At 38.1% G+C, this 13,790-nt stretch overlaps 1 protein-coding gene across 1 annotated transcript; it reads right to left on the bottom strand.

Annotated features, from left to right (window-relative positions):
• Positions 1-42: 42 nt before the first annotated feature.
• LOC134322867 (protein mono-ADP-ribosyltransferase PARP12-like) lies at positions 43-12,887 on the bottom strand. The gene is made up of 12 exons (XM_063004264.1): positions 12,565-12,887; positions 6,876-7,011; positions 6,499-6,787; positions 6,283-6,384; positions 5,406-5,538; positions 5,133-5,301; positions 4,929-5,049; positions 4,681-4,777; positions 4,285-4,360; positions 3,764-3,894; positions 1,507-1,658; positions 43-1,268 (listed from the first exon to the last, which is right to left on the bottom strand). Exons 1-12 carry the CDS (start codon positions 12,885-12,887, stop codon positions 985-987), a joined length of 2,013 nt encoding a protein of 670 aa, XP_062860334.1. The 3' UTR covers positions 43-984.
• Positions 12,888-13,790: the final 903 nt, after the last annotated feature.

Consider the following 13,790-nt stretch of genomic DNA (forward strand, 5'->3'; position numbering starts at 1 on the left):
TTCTCAGTGTCCAGTATACAAAACAACAAGGGCTTAAAGTCATCAGGGCTATTAGGCTTTATTCTGAACATCTAAACACTCACACATTCCATTCTGTTCACTTTCACAATGACATAGACCAGAGAAAATAGTAGTGAAACGAGATTCAATAAAGTGTCCAGTATCAACCAGAATAATAACACAACTTTAAACAATCATAATTGCTATGCAAATCACACACAGCTATTGAAAAGAAATACAATTTTTAAGCAACACGGGAGCAAAAAGTGTGTATACAGTAAATTCAGGAAGGATTCAGACCCCTTGGTGTTTGGATATAACTGGCATTTCTTCGGATATTTCTCCCAATTGATCACTGGAAATTCCCCTACTGCAATTTTCTTGCCGCTTGTACTACCTCTGTGCTGGTTGAGGAGAGCTGAAACTATCACCCATCCAATCTGACACAGCACAGTCTGAATACCCATCTCTATCATGAGTGTAATGACTGTAATGTCCCATTATTAAAGATGTGACGACCATCTTTACCCCAAGTGTAACTACCATGCCCACGATGTGTCATAATTGTACGAACCCACCCCATACAAACATTGGAGTGACTCTTCATAAGGGCATCAACCCTCCCCATCATTAATAACATTCATCCCTAGTATGAGCATTGCAACAACCCCATTATAAGTGTACAACCATCCCAATCAGACAAACATCTTCATTATAATTGTAAAACCACATAATTAACATAATTAGAAAAATGGATAACCAAAGTATTAATATTTTTAAAAGGGAAAATAAGTGCTATGACAATCAACCCCATTGATTCCCATATTTTAAACAACTATATGATGTGCAAATAACCTTTAATGATTCACAGTATGTAATTAAATACTAAATTGATTGCTTACGACTTCATATTTGCCTTATATTTTATAAATTAATAAAAACAATCTTATACGTTAAGAATATATATTCAAAAGTACTCTTCACTTATGAAATTAGACATCTGGACTCCTCAGGTGAGTATTCAATGATGAATTCAGGGTAGATCTGGTACTTCTCAAAGATGACAAAAATACTCGGATTGCTGATGTCGTCCACACAGCTGTCATAGAGGTCTTTGCCTGTGGTTTTGGCTGGAGGACGGACAATTGTACTGCTGCCACATGTGTAGTGACCCACCAGGACTCGTGCAACAAACATCTTTTTCATAGTGCTGTTAACAGACTGTGAGTACCCATCAGAGTAGGAGGCATCTCTGGCAAAATAACTCCCTACATAAAAAACAAAAACACCAACTGATGCTGAGAAAAAGGAAACCAGTCACAGACTTCAAGTAACTGCTGCATGATTTTGATTTAAAAATTCCATTTAAATATTTACATACAGAAGTCTATAACACTGTATATATTTATATATATATCGTTTTAAAAAGAATACATTTCCAAACAGCTTTTATAAACAAAGAATAAGACCAAATTTGTTAGTAGTAGTTTACTTAATTACACTTACCTTTGCCATATAATGTGCCATGTTTTCCACAGATCCTCCAGTCAAAGTTCTGATCACAGATGGCGTCTATTAGAGATTCACTTGTGCCATGGAACAAGAGTCTCTCATTCACATCTCTCCCTCCATTCCTCTCCTTCATCTGCTCCTTTTGCCTAAAAAGTACACAGATTTAGGCACAAACACAGTTGTAAGAAAATGTTAGTATTATTATGATTTCTGAAAATAATTGCCTGTAATACCACACAGACTATTATACTGTATTGTACTCTTTACTGAGGACATGCATTAATCATTTACAGTCCAGGCTGGATACAAAATGTGTTTTAATCTAGGCATGGGTCATATAAACATATATTTCTAAAGAAGAGAGGACTCAACAACTCATTGTTCACCATATTTTAAGGGCACTGCAACCCAGATTTTCAGAACACCTACATTACAAATAAGTCATTTTCTATCTTTCCTGGATAAATTATGTTTTTAAGTTAAGGCAGAATGTGGTAGTTTTACATTATGACCGTATTAAGATTTTTGAGTGATTAATACAGTGGGGTCAAAAAGTATTTAGTCAGCCACTGATTGTGCAGGTTCTCCTACTTAGAAAGATGAGAGAGGTCTGTAATTCTCATCATAGGTACACTTCAACTATGAGAGACAAAATGAGAAAACAAATCCAGGAAATCACATTGTAGGATTTTAAAAGAATTTATTTGTAAATTATGGTGGAAAATAAGTATTTGGTCAATAACAAAAGTTCAACTCAATACTTTGTAACATAACCTTTGTTGGCAATGACAGAGGTCAAACGTTTCCTGTAAGTCTTCACCAGGTTTGCACACACTGTAGCTGGTATTTTGGCCCATTCCTCCATGCAGATCTCCTCTAGAGCAGTGGTGTTTTGGGGCTGTCGCTGGGCAACACGGACTTCACAAATTTTCTCTGGGGTTGAGGTCTGGAGACTGGCTAGGCCACTCCAGGACCTTGAAATGCTTTTTACGGAGCCACTCCTTCGTTGCCCGAGCAGTGTGTTTAGGATCATTGTCATGCTGGAAGACCCAGCCACGTTCCATCTTCAATGCTCTCACTGATGGAAGGAGGTTTTGGCTTAAAATCTCACGATACATGGCCCCGTTCATTCTTCCCTTAACACGGATCAGTCGTCCTGTCCCATTTGCAGAAAAACAGCCCCAAAGCATGATGTTTCCACCCCTATGCTTCACAGTAGGTATGGTGTTTACTCAGCATTCTTCTTCCTCCAAACACGACGAGTTGAGTTTTTACCAAAAAGTTCCATTTTGGTTTCATCTGACCACATGATATTCTCCCAATCCTCTTCTGGATCATCCATATGCTCTCTGGCAAACTTCAGACGGGCCTGGACATGTACTGGCTTAAGCAGGGGGACACGCCTGGCACTGCAGGATTTGAGTCCCTCTCGGCGTAGTGTGTTACTGATGGTAGCCTTTGTTACTTTGGTCCCAGCTCTCTGCAGGTCATTCATCAGGTCCCTCCGTGTAGTTCTGGGATTTTTGCTCACCGTTCTCATGATCATTTTGACCCCACGGGATTGAGGGAGATTATCAATGGTCTTGTATGTCTTCCATTTTCATACAATTGCTCCCACAGTTGATTTATTCACACCAACCTGCTTGCCTATTGTAGATTCACTCTTCCCAGCCTGGTGCAGGTCTACAATTTTCTTCCTGGTGTCCGTCGACAGCTCTTTGGTCTTGGCCATGGTTGACTGTTTGAGGCTGTGGACAGGTGTCTTTTATACAGATAACGATGTCAAACAGGTGCCATTAATACAGGTAACGAGTGGAGGACAGAAGAGCTTCTCAAAAAAGAAGTTACAGGTCTGTGAGAGCCAGAAATCTTGCTTGTTTGTTATTGACCAAATACTTATTTTCCACCATAATTTACAAATAAATTCTTTAAAAATCCTACAATGTGATTTCCTGGATTTTTTTTCTCATTTTGTCTCTCATAGTTGAAGTGTACCTATGATGAAAATTACAGACCTCTCTCAGCTTTCTAAGTAGGAGAACTTGCACAATCAGTGGCTGACTAAATACTTTTTGGCCCCACTGTAGAAAAATTGATGTCATTCCAGAGGTCATTCATCTTTTTTTGAAACTGTTGTTAGCAGGTCTAACAGACAAGTCTTGCAGTCACAGACACTGAAAATTTCCATAACTTCCATAAGCCAACTTTTTGTGATAAATTCAATGCCAGCAGACTTTAAACTTACACTTACCACTGAAAGACCTTCCACAAAGAAATGTTCTGGTTCCTCTGCATGCTGACAATCTTGTGGTTTGGCATAGTCTGTTTAAAAAGCTTTTCCACCTTGACAAATTCAGCCTCTGTGTTGGACACTGAAACAAGCTACCAAACAAAGTTTAAATTTGAATTAAATTACTAACACAAATGTAATTAATAAAACTTTAGACAGTAAGTAAAATGAAAATAAAAGAAATCAGAAATCACTGTTTTTACAAATTTTGATTTAAAGCAGCACCACAAAGAAATATTTATTATTTAATTGTTGTTACCAATGCAGGGTTCATAAGATAGCGTTTGTCATGATATACAATTGTTAATGTTCGTGTTAATGCTGATGGCAAGGGTGGCACATCTGGAAAGGCCAGCCTGTAGTCAAGACTGTAGAGACTGTAAACTGTCACAGATTAAGACACTTTGGATAAAAGCAACTGCCAAATGAACATAAAATGTACATGTACATAAAATAAATGTAGATATAAATGAGCTGTGTACCTGGTAAGAGAAGCTGGGAAGTGCACCTCTATCCCAGTGAGCAGGAACTACCACAGAGGGTGAGCTTGAGCTTTCACTGGTGTAGTAAAACATTTGCAAATAAGAGTTAAAGACAACATTAGCTTCAAATAATAGAGGAAAATTGAAGATTATTTTGGTTTGTCTGATCTAGTTTTACTGTCATCTACAGTGCTATAAAAAGTATTTGTCCCTTTTTGACTTGTATTACATTTTGTATAAAGATGTGAAACCATTTAGTGTGACAAACATGAAAAAACAGAGCTGTGTTTTAATATAAAGCTCACACAAAATTCAGATTTCGGCTAGAAAAGAGCATTTGTGAATAAGGGTATACTACAGCCATTATTTAGTTTAATTGACAGTTTAGGCTGTTACCTTTTCAGCTTGTTCTCGACTTCTAAGGCAGAGATAAATCGAGGCCTCCTTCGTATGTCTCTTTTTGTCCTGTACACAGTATTTTGCTGATACATTTCTGCAGATAAAACATAGCAAAATATAAATAAAGCAAAACAGCCCCCATAAATTTCAACTATGTATGTACAAGCCCACAAAAGATTGCTAATGTCATTATGCTGTATACATTAAAATTATAATATAATTAAACACAACAGTGTAAAATTTACCTTTCAGGTACAGGACGTAGGCATGTTTCTGAGAATTGACAGGAATTTCACTCTCAGGATCAGACTGGTAAATGTTTTCTATGGTCTGTGAGGTGAGAGGGGTTGAGTGCTTTTCGTCCATCTGTAAACAACAACATCATGTAATATCTGCAATAACACACAAAATCATCTCATGAAAAGCATCCCTAAATAAAATTCACTGACCCCCTGACCATATTCGTTCCATTCTCCTTGTTCATTCTTCCAGTACCAGAGCCACTCAGTGGTCAGAATGAAGTGAGGAGGTTTGGTGACGGAGGACGCTGTGGACAGACGACGCACTGGTGCCTTTCCACATGTCATTGAGATAAAGTTGACAGTTTGAGGTCCTGGACTAAAAAAGTCAGATTAACATTACATATTAACTTATATTTCGACGTTATAAATTTAATTGTGTTTACTTACTATGAAATCAAAGTCATTAAAAACAATAAATACCTCACATCATTGGCTGGATTACAGAAGGCCCTCTCAATGTCCTCTCCATTGGGCAAATCTTTCCATGTCTGTCCATTTTTATCCGAAACCTGCCATTTATATGGCAGATGATAATGAAGACGAACACACTTGTCTAAAAGAGAAAAAAAGACTTAATTGCTTGTCCTATTAAATGTATTTACATGCATACTTTAATCAGATTGTTATCATATTTTAGCTGTAGTGTAATTATTTAAGCTCTCGTTCACATCATACTCAGTTATTCATTCATCTTCAGTAACTGCTTAATGATAATTTTAAGAATATGAACATTATCACATTTTAACCCAAAAGTGCCGCTGTTTTAGTTAAGTAACTAGATGACAGCACATTTATCACATAATTAAATTGATATTACTAATATCATAAAAAAATAGAGCATAAAGGAAAGTATGTTGAACAGGCACAGTTACTGTTTTACTATATATTATCTATCTGATTTGCTGTCAATGCAAAGAACACAATGTCCTATACAGGAAAGTATAATTCCAGATAATGACTAACTGAACTACAGGATTATAGTGGTTCAAGCCCCGCCACCACCTAGTTGCCACTGTTGGGTCCCTGAGCAAGGCCCTTAACCCTCAATTGCTCATCGTGTTCCGCTCATTCTGTAAGTCGCTTTAGATAAAAGCGTCTGCTAAATGCTGAAAGTGTAAATGTAAACAGGAGCTTTACTAAAGCACTACTGTCACTGATCTAGCCTTTGCTTAATATTTACTATATTTACTAGTTTGACCTCTATCAAAAATCCAATTTGCAAATACAAATAAATGTCTACTAAACCCTAGTTATAACAAAATCTCTATTAGTTCACATGGTCTGTGCAGTTCTCTACCTTTAAAGCTGCATTCTCTGCGAATGAAGAACAGGCAAATCTCATTTGAGTCAATTTCATTTGCAGAGATGCTGGAAACCAGCCTTGAACCTTCTCCAGCAACTGGACAAAATAAAGAGGCAAAAATATAATAAGTATTTCCAGACAAGACAAAGTAGAAAATAATTTGGCCCAAGAAACATGAAGAAGGCCATAAGTGTTCTCTCTGGTTCTAACCTGTTTTGGGGCTGGCTGGGTTCCTGTGAACTGCAGGTTTTTCTTTGTAGGAAGAGATCTGAAATCTGCTTTTGTAAATCTTGTGAAAGTTCCTAATGTTTTCTGGACTAAGTCCTCGGCCATTAAGAATCTTTATAGCATTGGCATCAAATGAATGAGCTTTTTCACATTCAGTTCCAAATTTACAATCATCCTGTAGGAACTGCTGGCAAACGTGCAGGTTGATGCAGGAGGTCTGATACTTACAGCTCCCGTGTTCTCCAGTCCCCCTGTTGTAGTGAATACAGACCTGGATCCATAACAACAAAGAGTCACATTGGGATTACCAGATATTATTATATGAACAAGTATGTAAACCGTGCCACTCATTCACTCACCTCTGGTAGAAGAAAAGGGTCATTCTGTAGCAACAGCTGAAATAGTTCAGATTTTCCAAGGTGCTGGAATTCCACTTTGCTCAGAATAGTTGAATTATGAGCAGAATTTAAGTCATGGCAGTTTTTGCATCTTTCCCTATAAGAAAAATAGAATTGATTCATAAAAACAAAGCATAATTTTCTATTGTATTACTAACAAAAATGTCTTTATTAGCAAAGCTTGAATCAAAAACATAGCACATGGATGGTTAAAATGCCATACTATGCATACTATTCGTATTCGCCCTACCAAAATCTAGTATGTAAAATGTGAACAAAACAAACATGTTCAGTACACCATAAACCTGATTTTACATTTATATAGATAGATACACTTCACACACCAAATATTTTACCCAACAATAAAAACAACAAAAACACTATTAAATGAAGATTTTTAATTTGAAGAAGTTCTGATTGCAAAAAGAAAAAAAGACTAGTTGCAAAATTCGCAATACTCCATCTAGAAGCATATGTAAACTTTTGACATTAACTAAATATAGTCACTGGAATAATAATAATAAGTACTTTGGAACTGTTTGAAGTCTACAGTGTACACTGGGATAGTATGCAGTATGTAGTATACAGTGTACAGTGTAAGAGTATGTAGTATACAGTGTACACTGGGACAGTATGTAGTATACAGTTTACACTGGGACAGTATGTAGTGTATATTGGAAGAGTATGTAGTGTACAGTGTACACTGGGACAGTATGTAGTGTATAGTGGAAGAGTATGTAGTGTACAGTGTACACTGGGACAGTATGTAGTGTATAGTGGAAGAGTATGTAGTGTACAGTGTACACTGGGACAGTATGTAGTGTATAGTGGAAGAGTATGTAGTGTACAGTGTACACTGGAAGAGTATGTAGTGTACAGTGTACACTTGGACAGTATGTAGTATACAGTGTACACTAGGACAGTATGTAGTGTATAGTGGGAGAGTATGTAGTGTACAGTGGAAAAGTATGTAGTGTACAGTGGAAGAGTATATAGTACACAGTGGAAGAGTATGTACTGTATAGTGGGAGAGTATGTAGTATACAGTGGAAGAGTATGTAGTATATAGAGTACACTGGAAGAGTATGTAGTGTACATTGTACAGTGGAAGAGTATGTAGTATACAGTGGAAGAGTATGTAGTATACAGTGTACACTGGGACAGTATGTAGTGTATAGTGGGAGAGTATGTAGTATACAGTGTACACTGGGACAGTATGTAGTATACAGTGGAAGAGTATGTAGTATATAGAGTACACTGGAAGAGTATGTAGTGTACATTGTACAGTGGAAGAGTATGTAGTGTACAGTGGAAGAGTATGTAGTATACAGTGTACACTGGGACATTATGTAGTGTATATTGGAAGAGTATGTAGTGTACAGTGTACACTGGGACAGTATGTAGTGTATAGTGGAAGAGTATGTAGTGTACAGTGGAAGAGTATGTAGTGTATAGTGGAAGAGTATGTAGTGTACAGTGGAGGAGTATGTAGTATACAGTGTACAGTAGAAGAGTATGTAGTGTACAGTAGAAGAGTATGTAGTGTACAGTGGAAGAGTATGTAGTGTACAGTAGAAGAGTATGTAGTGTACAGTATAAAAGTATGTAGTGTACAGTGTACAGTAGAAGAGTATATAGTGTACAGTGGAAGAGTATGTAGTGTATAGTGGAAGAGTATGTAGTGTACAGTGGAGGAGTATGTAGTATACAGTGTACAGTAGAAGAGTATGTAGTGTACAGTAGAAGAGTATGTAGTGTACAGTGGAAGAGTATGTAGTGTACAGTAGAAGAGTATGTAGTGTACAGTATAAAAGTATGTAGTGTACAGTGTACAGTAGAAGAGTATATAGTGTACAGTGGAAGAGTATGTAGTGTATAGTGGAAGAGTATGTAGTGTACAGTAGAAGAGTATGTAGTGTACAGTGTACAGTAGAAGAGTATGTAGTGTACAGTAGAAGAGTATGTAGTGTACAGTGGAAGAGTATGTAGTGTACAGTAGAAGAGTATGTAGTGTACAGTATAAAAGTATGTAGTGTACAGTGTACAGTAGAAGAGTATGTAGTGTACAGTGTACAGTAGAAGAGTATGTAGTGTACAGTGGAAGAGTATGTAGTGTACAGTAGAATAGTATGTAGTGTACAGTAGAAGAGTATGTAGTGTACAGTATAAAAGTATGTAGTGACAGTGTACAGTGGAAGAGTATGTAGTGTACAGTAGAAGAGTATGTAGTGTACAGTAGAAGAGTATGTAGTGTACAGTATAAAAGTATGTAGTGTACAGTAGAAGAGTATGTAGTGTACAGTGTACAGTAGAAGAGTATGTAGTGTACAGTGGAAGAGTATGTAGTGTACAGTAGAAGAGTATGTAGTGTACAGTAGAAGAGTATGTAGTGTACAGTATAAAAGTATGTAGTGTACAGTGTACAGTAGAAGAGTATGTAGTGTACAGTGTACAGTAGAAGAGTATGTAGTGTACAGTGGAAGAGTATGTAGTGTACAGTGTACAGTAGAAGAGTATGTAGTGTACAGTGTACAGTAGAAGAGTATGTAGTGTACAGTGGAAGAGTATGTAGTGTACAGTGTACAGTAGAAGAGTATGTAGTGTACAGTGTACAGTAGAAGAGTATGTAGTGTACAGTTGAAGAGTATGTAGTGTACAGTAGAAGAGTATGTAGTGTACAGTGTACAGTAGAAGAGTATGTAGTGTACAGTGTACAGTAGAAGAGTATACAGTGTACAGTAGAATAGTATGTAGTGTACAGTAGAAGAGTATGTAGTGTACAGTAGAAGAGTATGTAGTGTACAGTGGAGGAGTATGTAGTATACAGTAGAAGAGTATACAGTGTACAGTAGAAGAGTATGTAGTGTACAGTGGAGTATGTAGTATACAGTGTAGACTGGAAGAGTATGTAGTGTACAGTGTACAGTAGAAGAGTATGTAGTGTACAGTGTACAGTAGAAGAGTATGTAGTGTACAGTAGAAGAGTATGTAGTGTACAGTAGAAGAGTATGTAGTGTACAGTGTACAGTGTAAGAGTATGTAGTGTACAGTAGAAGAGTATACAGTGTACAGTAGAATAGTATGTAGTGTACAGTAGAAGAGTATGTAGTGTACAGTAGAAGAGTATGTAGTGTACAGTGGAGGAGTATGTAGTATACAGTAGAAGAGTATACAGTGTACAGTAGAAGAGTATACAGTGTACAGTAGAAGAGTATGTAGTGTACAGTAGAAGAGTATGTAGTGTACAGTAGAAGAGTATGTAGTGTACAGTGGAGGAGTATGTAGTATACAGTAGAAGAGTATACAGTGTACAGTAAAAGAGTATACAGTGTACAGTAGAAGAGTATGTAGTGTACAGTGGAGTATGTAGTATACAGTGTAGACTGGAAGAGTATGTAGTGTACAGTGTACAGTGGAGGAGTATGTAGTGTACAGTGTACAGTGGAGGAGTATGTAGTATACAGTGTAGACTGGAAGAGTATGTAGTGTACAGTGGAGGAGTATGTAGTATACAGTAGAAGAGTATACAGTGTACAGTAGAAGAGTATGTAGTGTACAGTAGAAGAGTATGTAGTGTACAGTGGAGTATGTAGTATACAGTGTAGACTGGAAGAGTATGTAGTGTACAGTGTACAGTGGAGGAGTATGTAGTGTACAGTGTACAGTGGAGGAGTATGTAGTATACAGTGTAGACTGGCAGAGTATGTAGTGTACAGTGTACAGTAGAAGAGTATGTAGTGTACAGTGTACAGTGGAGGAGTATGTAGTGTACAGTGTAGGAGTATTTAGTGTACAGTGTACAGTGGAGGAGTATGTAGTGTACAGTGTACAGTGGAGGAGTATGTAGTGTACAGTGGAGGAGTATGTAGTGTACAGTGTACAGTGGAGGAGTATGTAGTGTACAGTGTACAGTAGAAGAGTATGTAGTGTACAGTGTACAGTGGAGGACTATGTAGTATACAGTGTACAGTGGAAGAGTATGTAGTGTACAGTGTAGACTGGAAGAGTATGTAGTGTACAGTGGAGGAGTATGTAGTGTACAGTGTACAGTGTAGGAGTATGTAGTGTACAGTGTACAGTGGAGGAGTATGTAGTGTACAGTGTACAGTAGAAGAGTATGTAGTGTACAGTGTACAGTGGAGGAGTATGTAGTGTACAGTGTACAGTGGAGGAGTATGTAGTGTACAGTGTAGGAGTATGTAGTGTACAGTGTACAGTGGAGGAGTATGTAGTGTACAGTGTACAGTGGAAGAGTATGTAGTATACAGTGTAGACTGGAAGAGGATGTAGTGTACAGTGTACAGTGGAGGAGTATGTAGTGTACAGTGTACAGTGGAGGAGTATGTAGTGTACAGTGTACAGTGGAGGAGTATGTAGTATACAGTGTAGACTGGAAGAGTATGTAGTGTACAGTGTAGACTGGAAGAGTATGTAGTGTACAGTGTACAGTAGAAGAGTATGTAGTGTACAGTGTACAGTGGAGGAGTATGTAGTGTACAGTGTACAGTGGAGGAGTATGTAGTGTACAGTGTACAGTAGAAGAGTATGTAGTGTACAGTGTACAGTGGAGGAGTATGTAGTGTACAGTGTACAGTGTAGGAGTATGTAGTGTACAGTGTACAGTGGAGGAGTATGTAGTGTACAGTGTACAGTAGAGGAGTATGCAGTGTACAGTGTACAGTGGAGGAGTATGTAGTGTACAGTGTACAGTGGAGGAGTATGTAGTATACAGTGTAGACTGGAAGAGTATGTAGTGTACAGTGTACAGTAGAAGAGTATGTAGTGTACAGTGTACAGTAGAAGAGTATGTAGTGTACAGTGTACAGTGGAGGAGTATGTAGTGTACAGTGTACAGTGGAGGAGTATGTAGGGTACAGTGTACAGTGGAGGAGTATGTAGTATACAGTGTAGACTGGAAGAGTATGTAGTGTACAGTGTACAGTAGAAGAGTATGTAGTGTACAGTGTACAGTGGAGGAGTATGTAGTGTACAGTGTACAGTGGAGGAGTATGTAGGGTACAGTGTACAGTGGAGGAGTATGTAGTGTACAGTGTACAGTGGAGGAGTATGTAGTGTACAGTGTACAGTGGAGGAGTATGTAGTGTACAGTGGAGGAGTATACAGTGTACAGTGGAGGAGTATGTAGTGTACAGTGTACAGTGGAGGAGTATACAGTGTACAGTGGAGGAGTATGTAGTGTACAGTGTACAGTGGAGGAGTATGTAGTGTACAGTGTACAGTGGAGGAGTATGTAGTGTACAGTGTACAGTGGAGGAGTATGTAGTATACAGTGTAGACTGGAGGAGTATGTAGTGTACAGTGTACAGTAGAAGAGTATGTAGTGTACAGTGTACAGTGGAAGAGTATGTAGTGTACAGTGTACAGTGGAGGAGTATGTAGTGTACAGTGTACAGTGGAGGAGTATGTAGTATACAGTGTACAGTGGAAGAGTATGTAGTGTACAGTGTACAGTGGAGGAGTATGTAGTGTACAGTGTACAGTGGAGGAGTATGTAGTGTACAGTGTACAGTGGAGGATTATGTAGTGTACAGTGTACAGTGGAGGAGTATGTAGTATACAGTGTATAGTGGAACAAGATGCAGTATACAGGGGGTTTGGTACGTCAGTATTATATGTGTTAAGTACTCACCTGAACCTGCAGTTGCCACACACTAAATACTTGCAGAGGTGCAGTTTTTGGCAGGCACCATCACACTGTCCTGGCAGGGTCAGACACACTCGCACTGAGGTTTTAGCCAAAATGACTCTATCCTCACTCACACCAGCCGAGTCTTTTCTCTTTCCTCCACCTTCAACCACTACAAACTTCTCAAAGTCACTCAGCACCTTCACAAGTTCTGTATCCGCCACCGTGTAACGCTGCCGCAAACTCTCGTCCAAAGTTTTGAGTTCCAAACTGCCACCATGCTGACAAACTATACGAAAAATACACGAAGATACAACCTGTGACATCGTGTGCAGAAGAAAGTGGATCTATACACTGTCGTGATCGGATGTACCGCTCGAGTTTTATTACGGGTTGCCAGATAAATATTTCCTTATTAAAAGTTACGAATCTTTGGAGGTCCAACACTACATATACTGATGCAAACTAGTGTTATTACTTTAATATCTATTTCTATTAAGCATATACACAAATGTACATATTTTATATCATAATCGTATTTATTAATGTTAAAAGAGTGGAATGAACTGATCAGGCAACACGGCGCTTCCCAGTGGAGAGCGTTTCCTAACAATCGAAACCGAAAAAGCGGCTCTGCTTGTGTGGTTCACTCCCAAATGACTCCTTAAATCAGACGTAGTGCACTACGTAGTGAGTACAGGCTGAATACTTTTTTTCAAAAAAGAAAAAAAAGTTGCTTTAAAATAAAATATTCTATTAATAATAATAATTTATTCATTTGGAATTGGGAAACCTTATGTTCTTAGTTTTATTAGGATTTTAAGGTCGTATCTTACATTTTGGTTCCATTTATGAATGAACTGGTAGTTACAGGTTATTCATCACTTCCAGTTCAATGTCAAACACAGTCACTGGCAATTTTGTATCTCCAATTCACCTCATTTGCACGTCTTTGAACTGTGAAAGGAAAACGGAGCTCTCGGAAGAAACCCATACAGACACGGGGAGAACATGCAAACTGTACACAAAAAGGATCCAAACTGCTCCATTTGAGAATTAAACTCAGAACCTTCTTGCTGTAAAGCGTCAGTGCTACCCACTGAGCCACCCCAACCTTATGTTCTAATAATTTTTTATAATATAACCTGGCAGTCACGAAGCATCAACCTTTTGTTCAATAGAGCACTACATTAACTGGTGAGCTAACACTGCCCATGAATACTAGCTAC

The sequence above is a fragment of the Trichomycterus rosablanca genome, chromosome 11, assembly GCF_030014385.1.
Source record: "Trichomycterus rosablanca isolate fTriRos1 chromosome 11, fTriRos1.hap1, whole genome shotgun sequence".
NCBI lineage: Eukaryota > Metazoa > Chordata > Actinopteri > Siluriformes > Trichomycteridae > Trichomycterus > Trichomycterus rosablanca.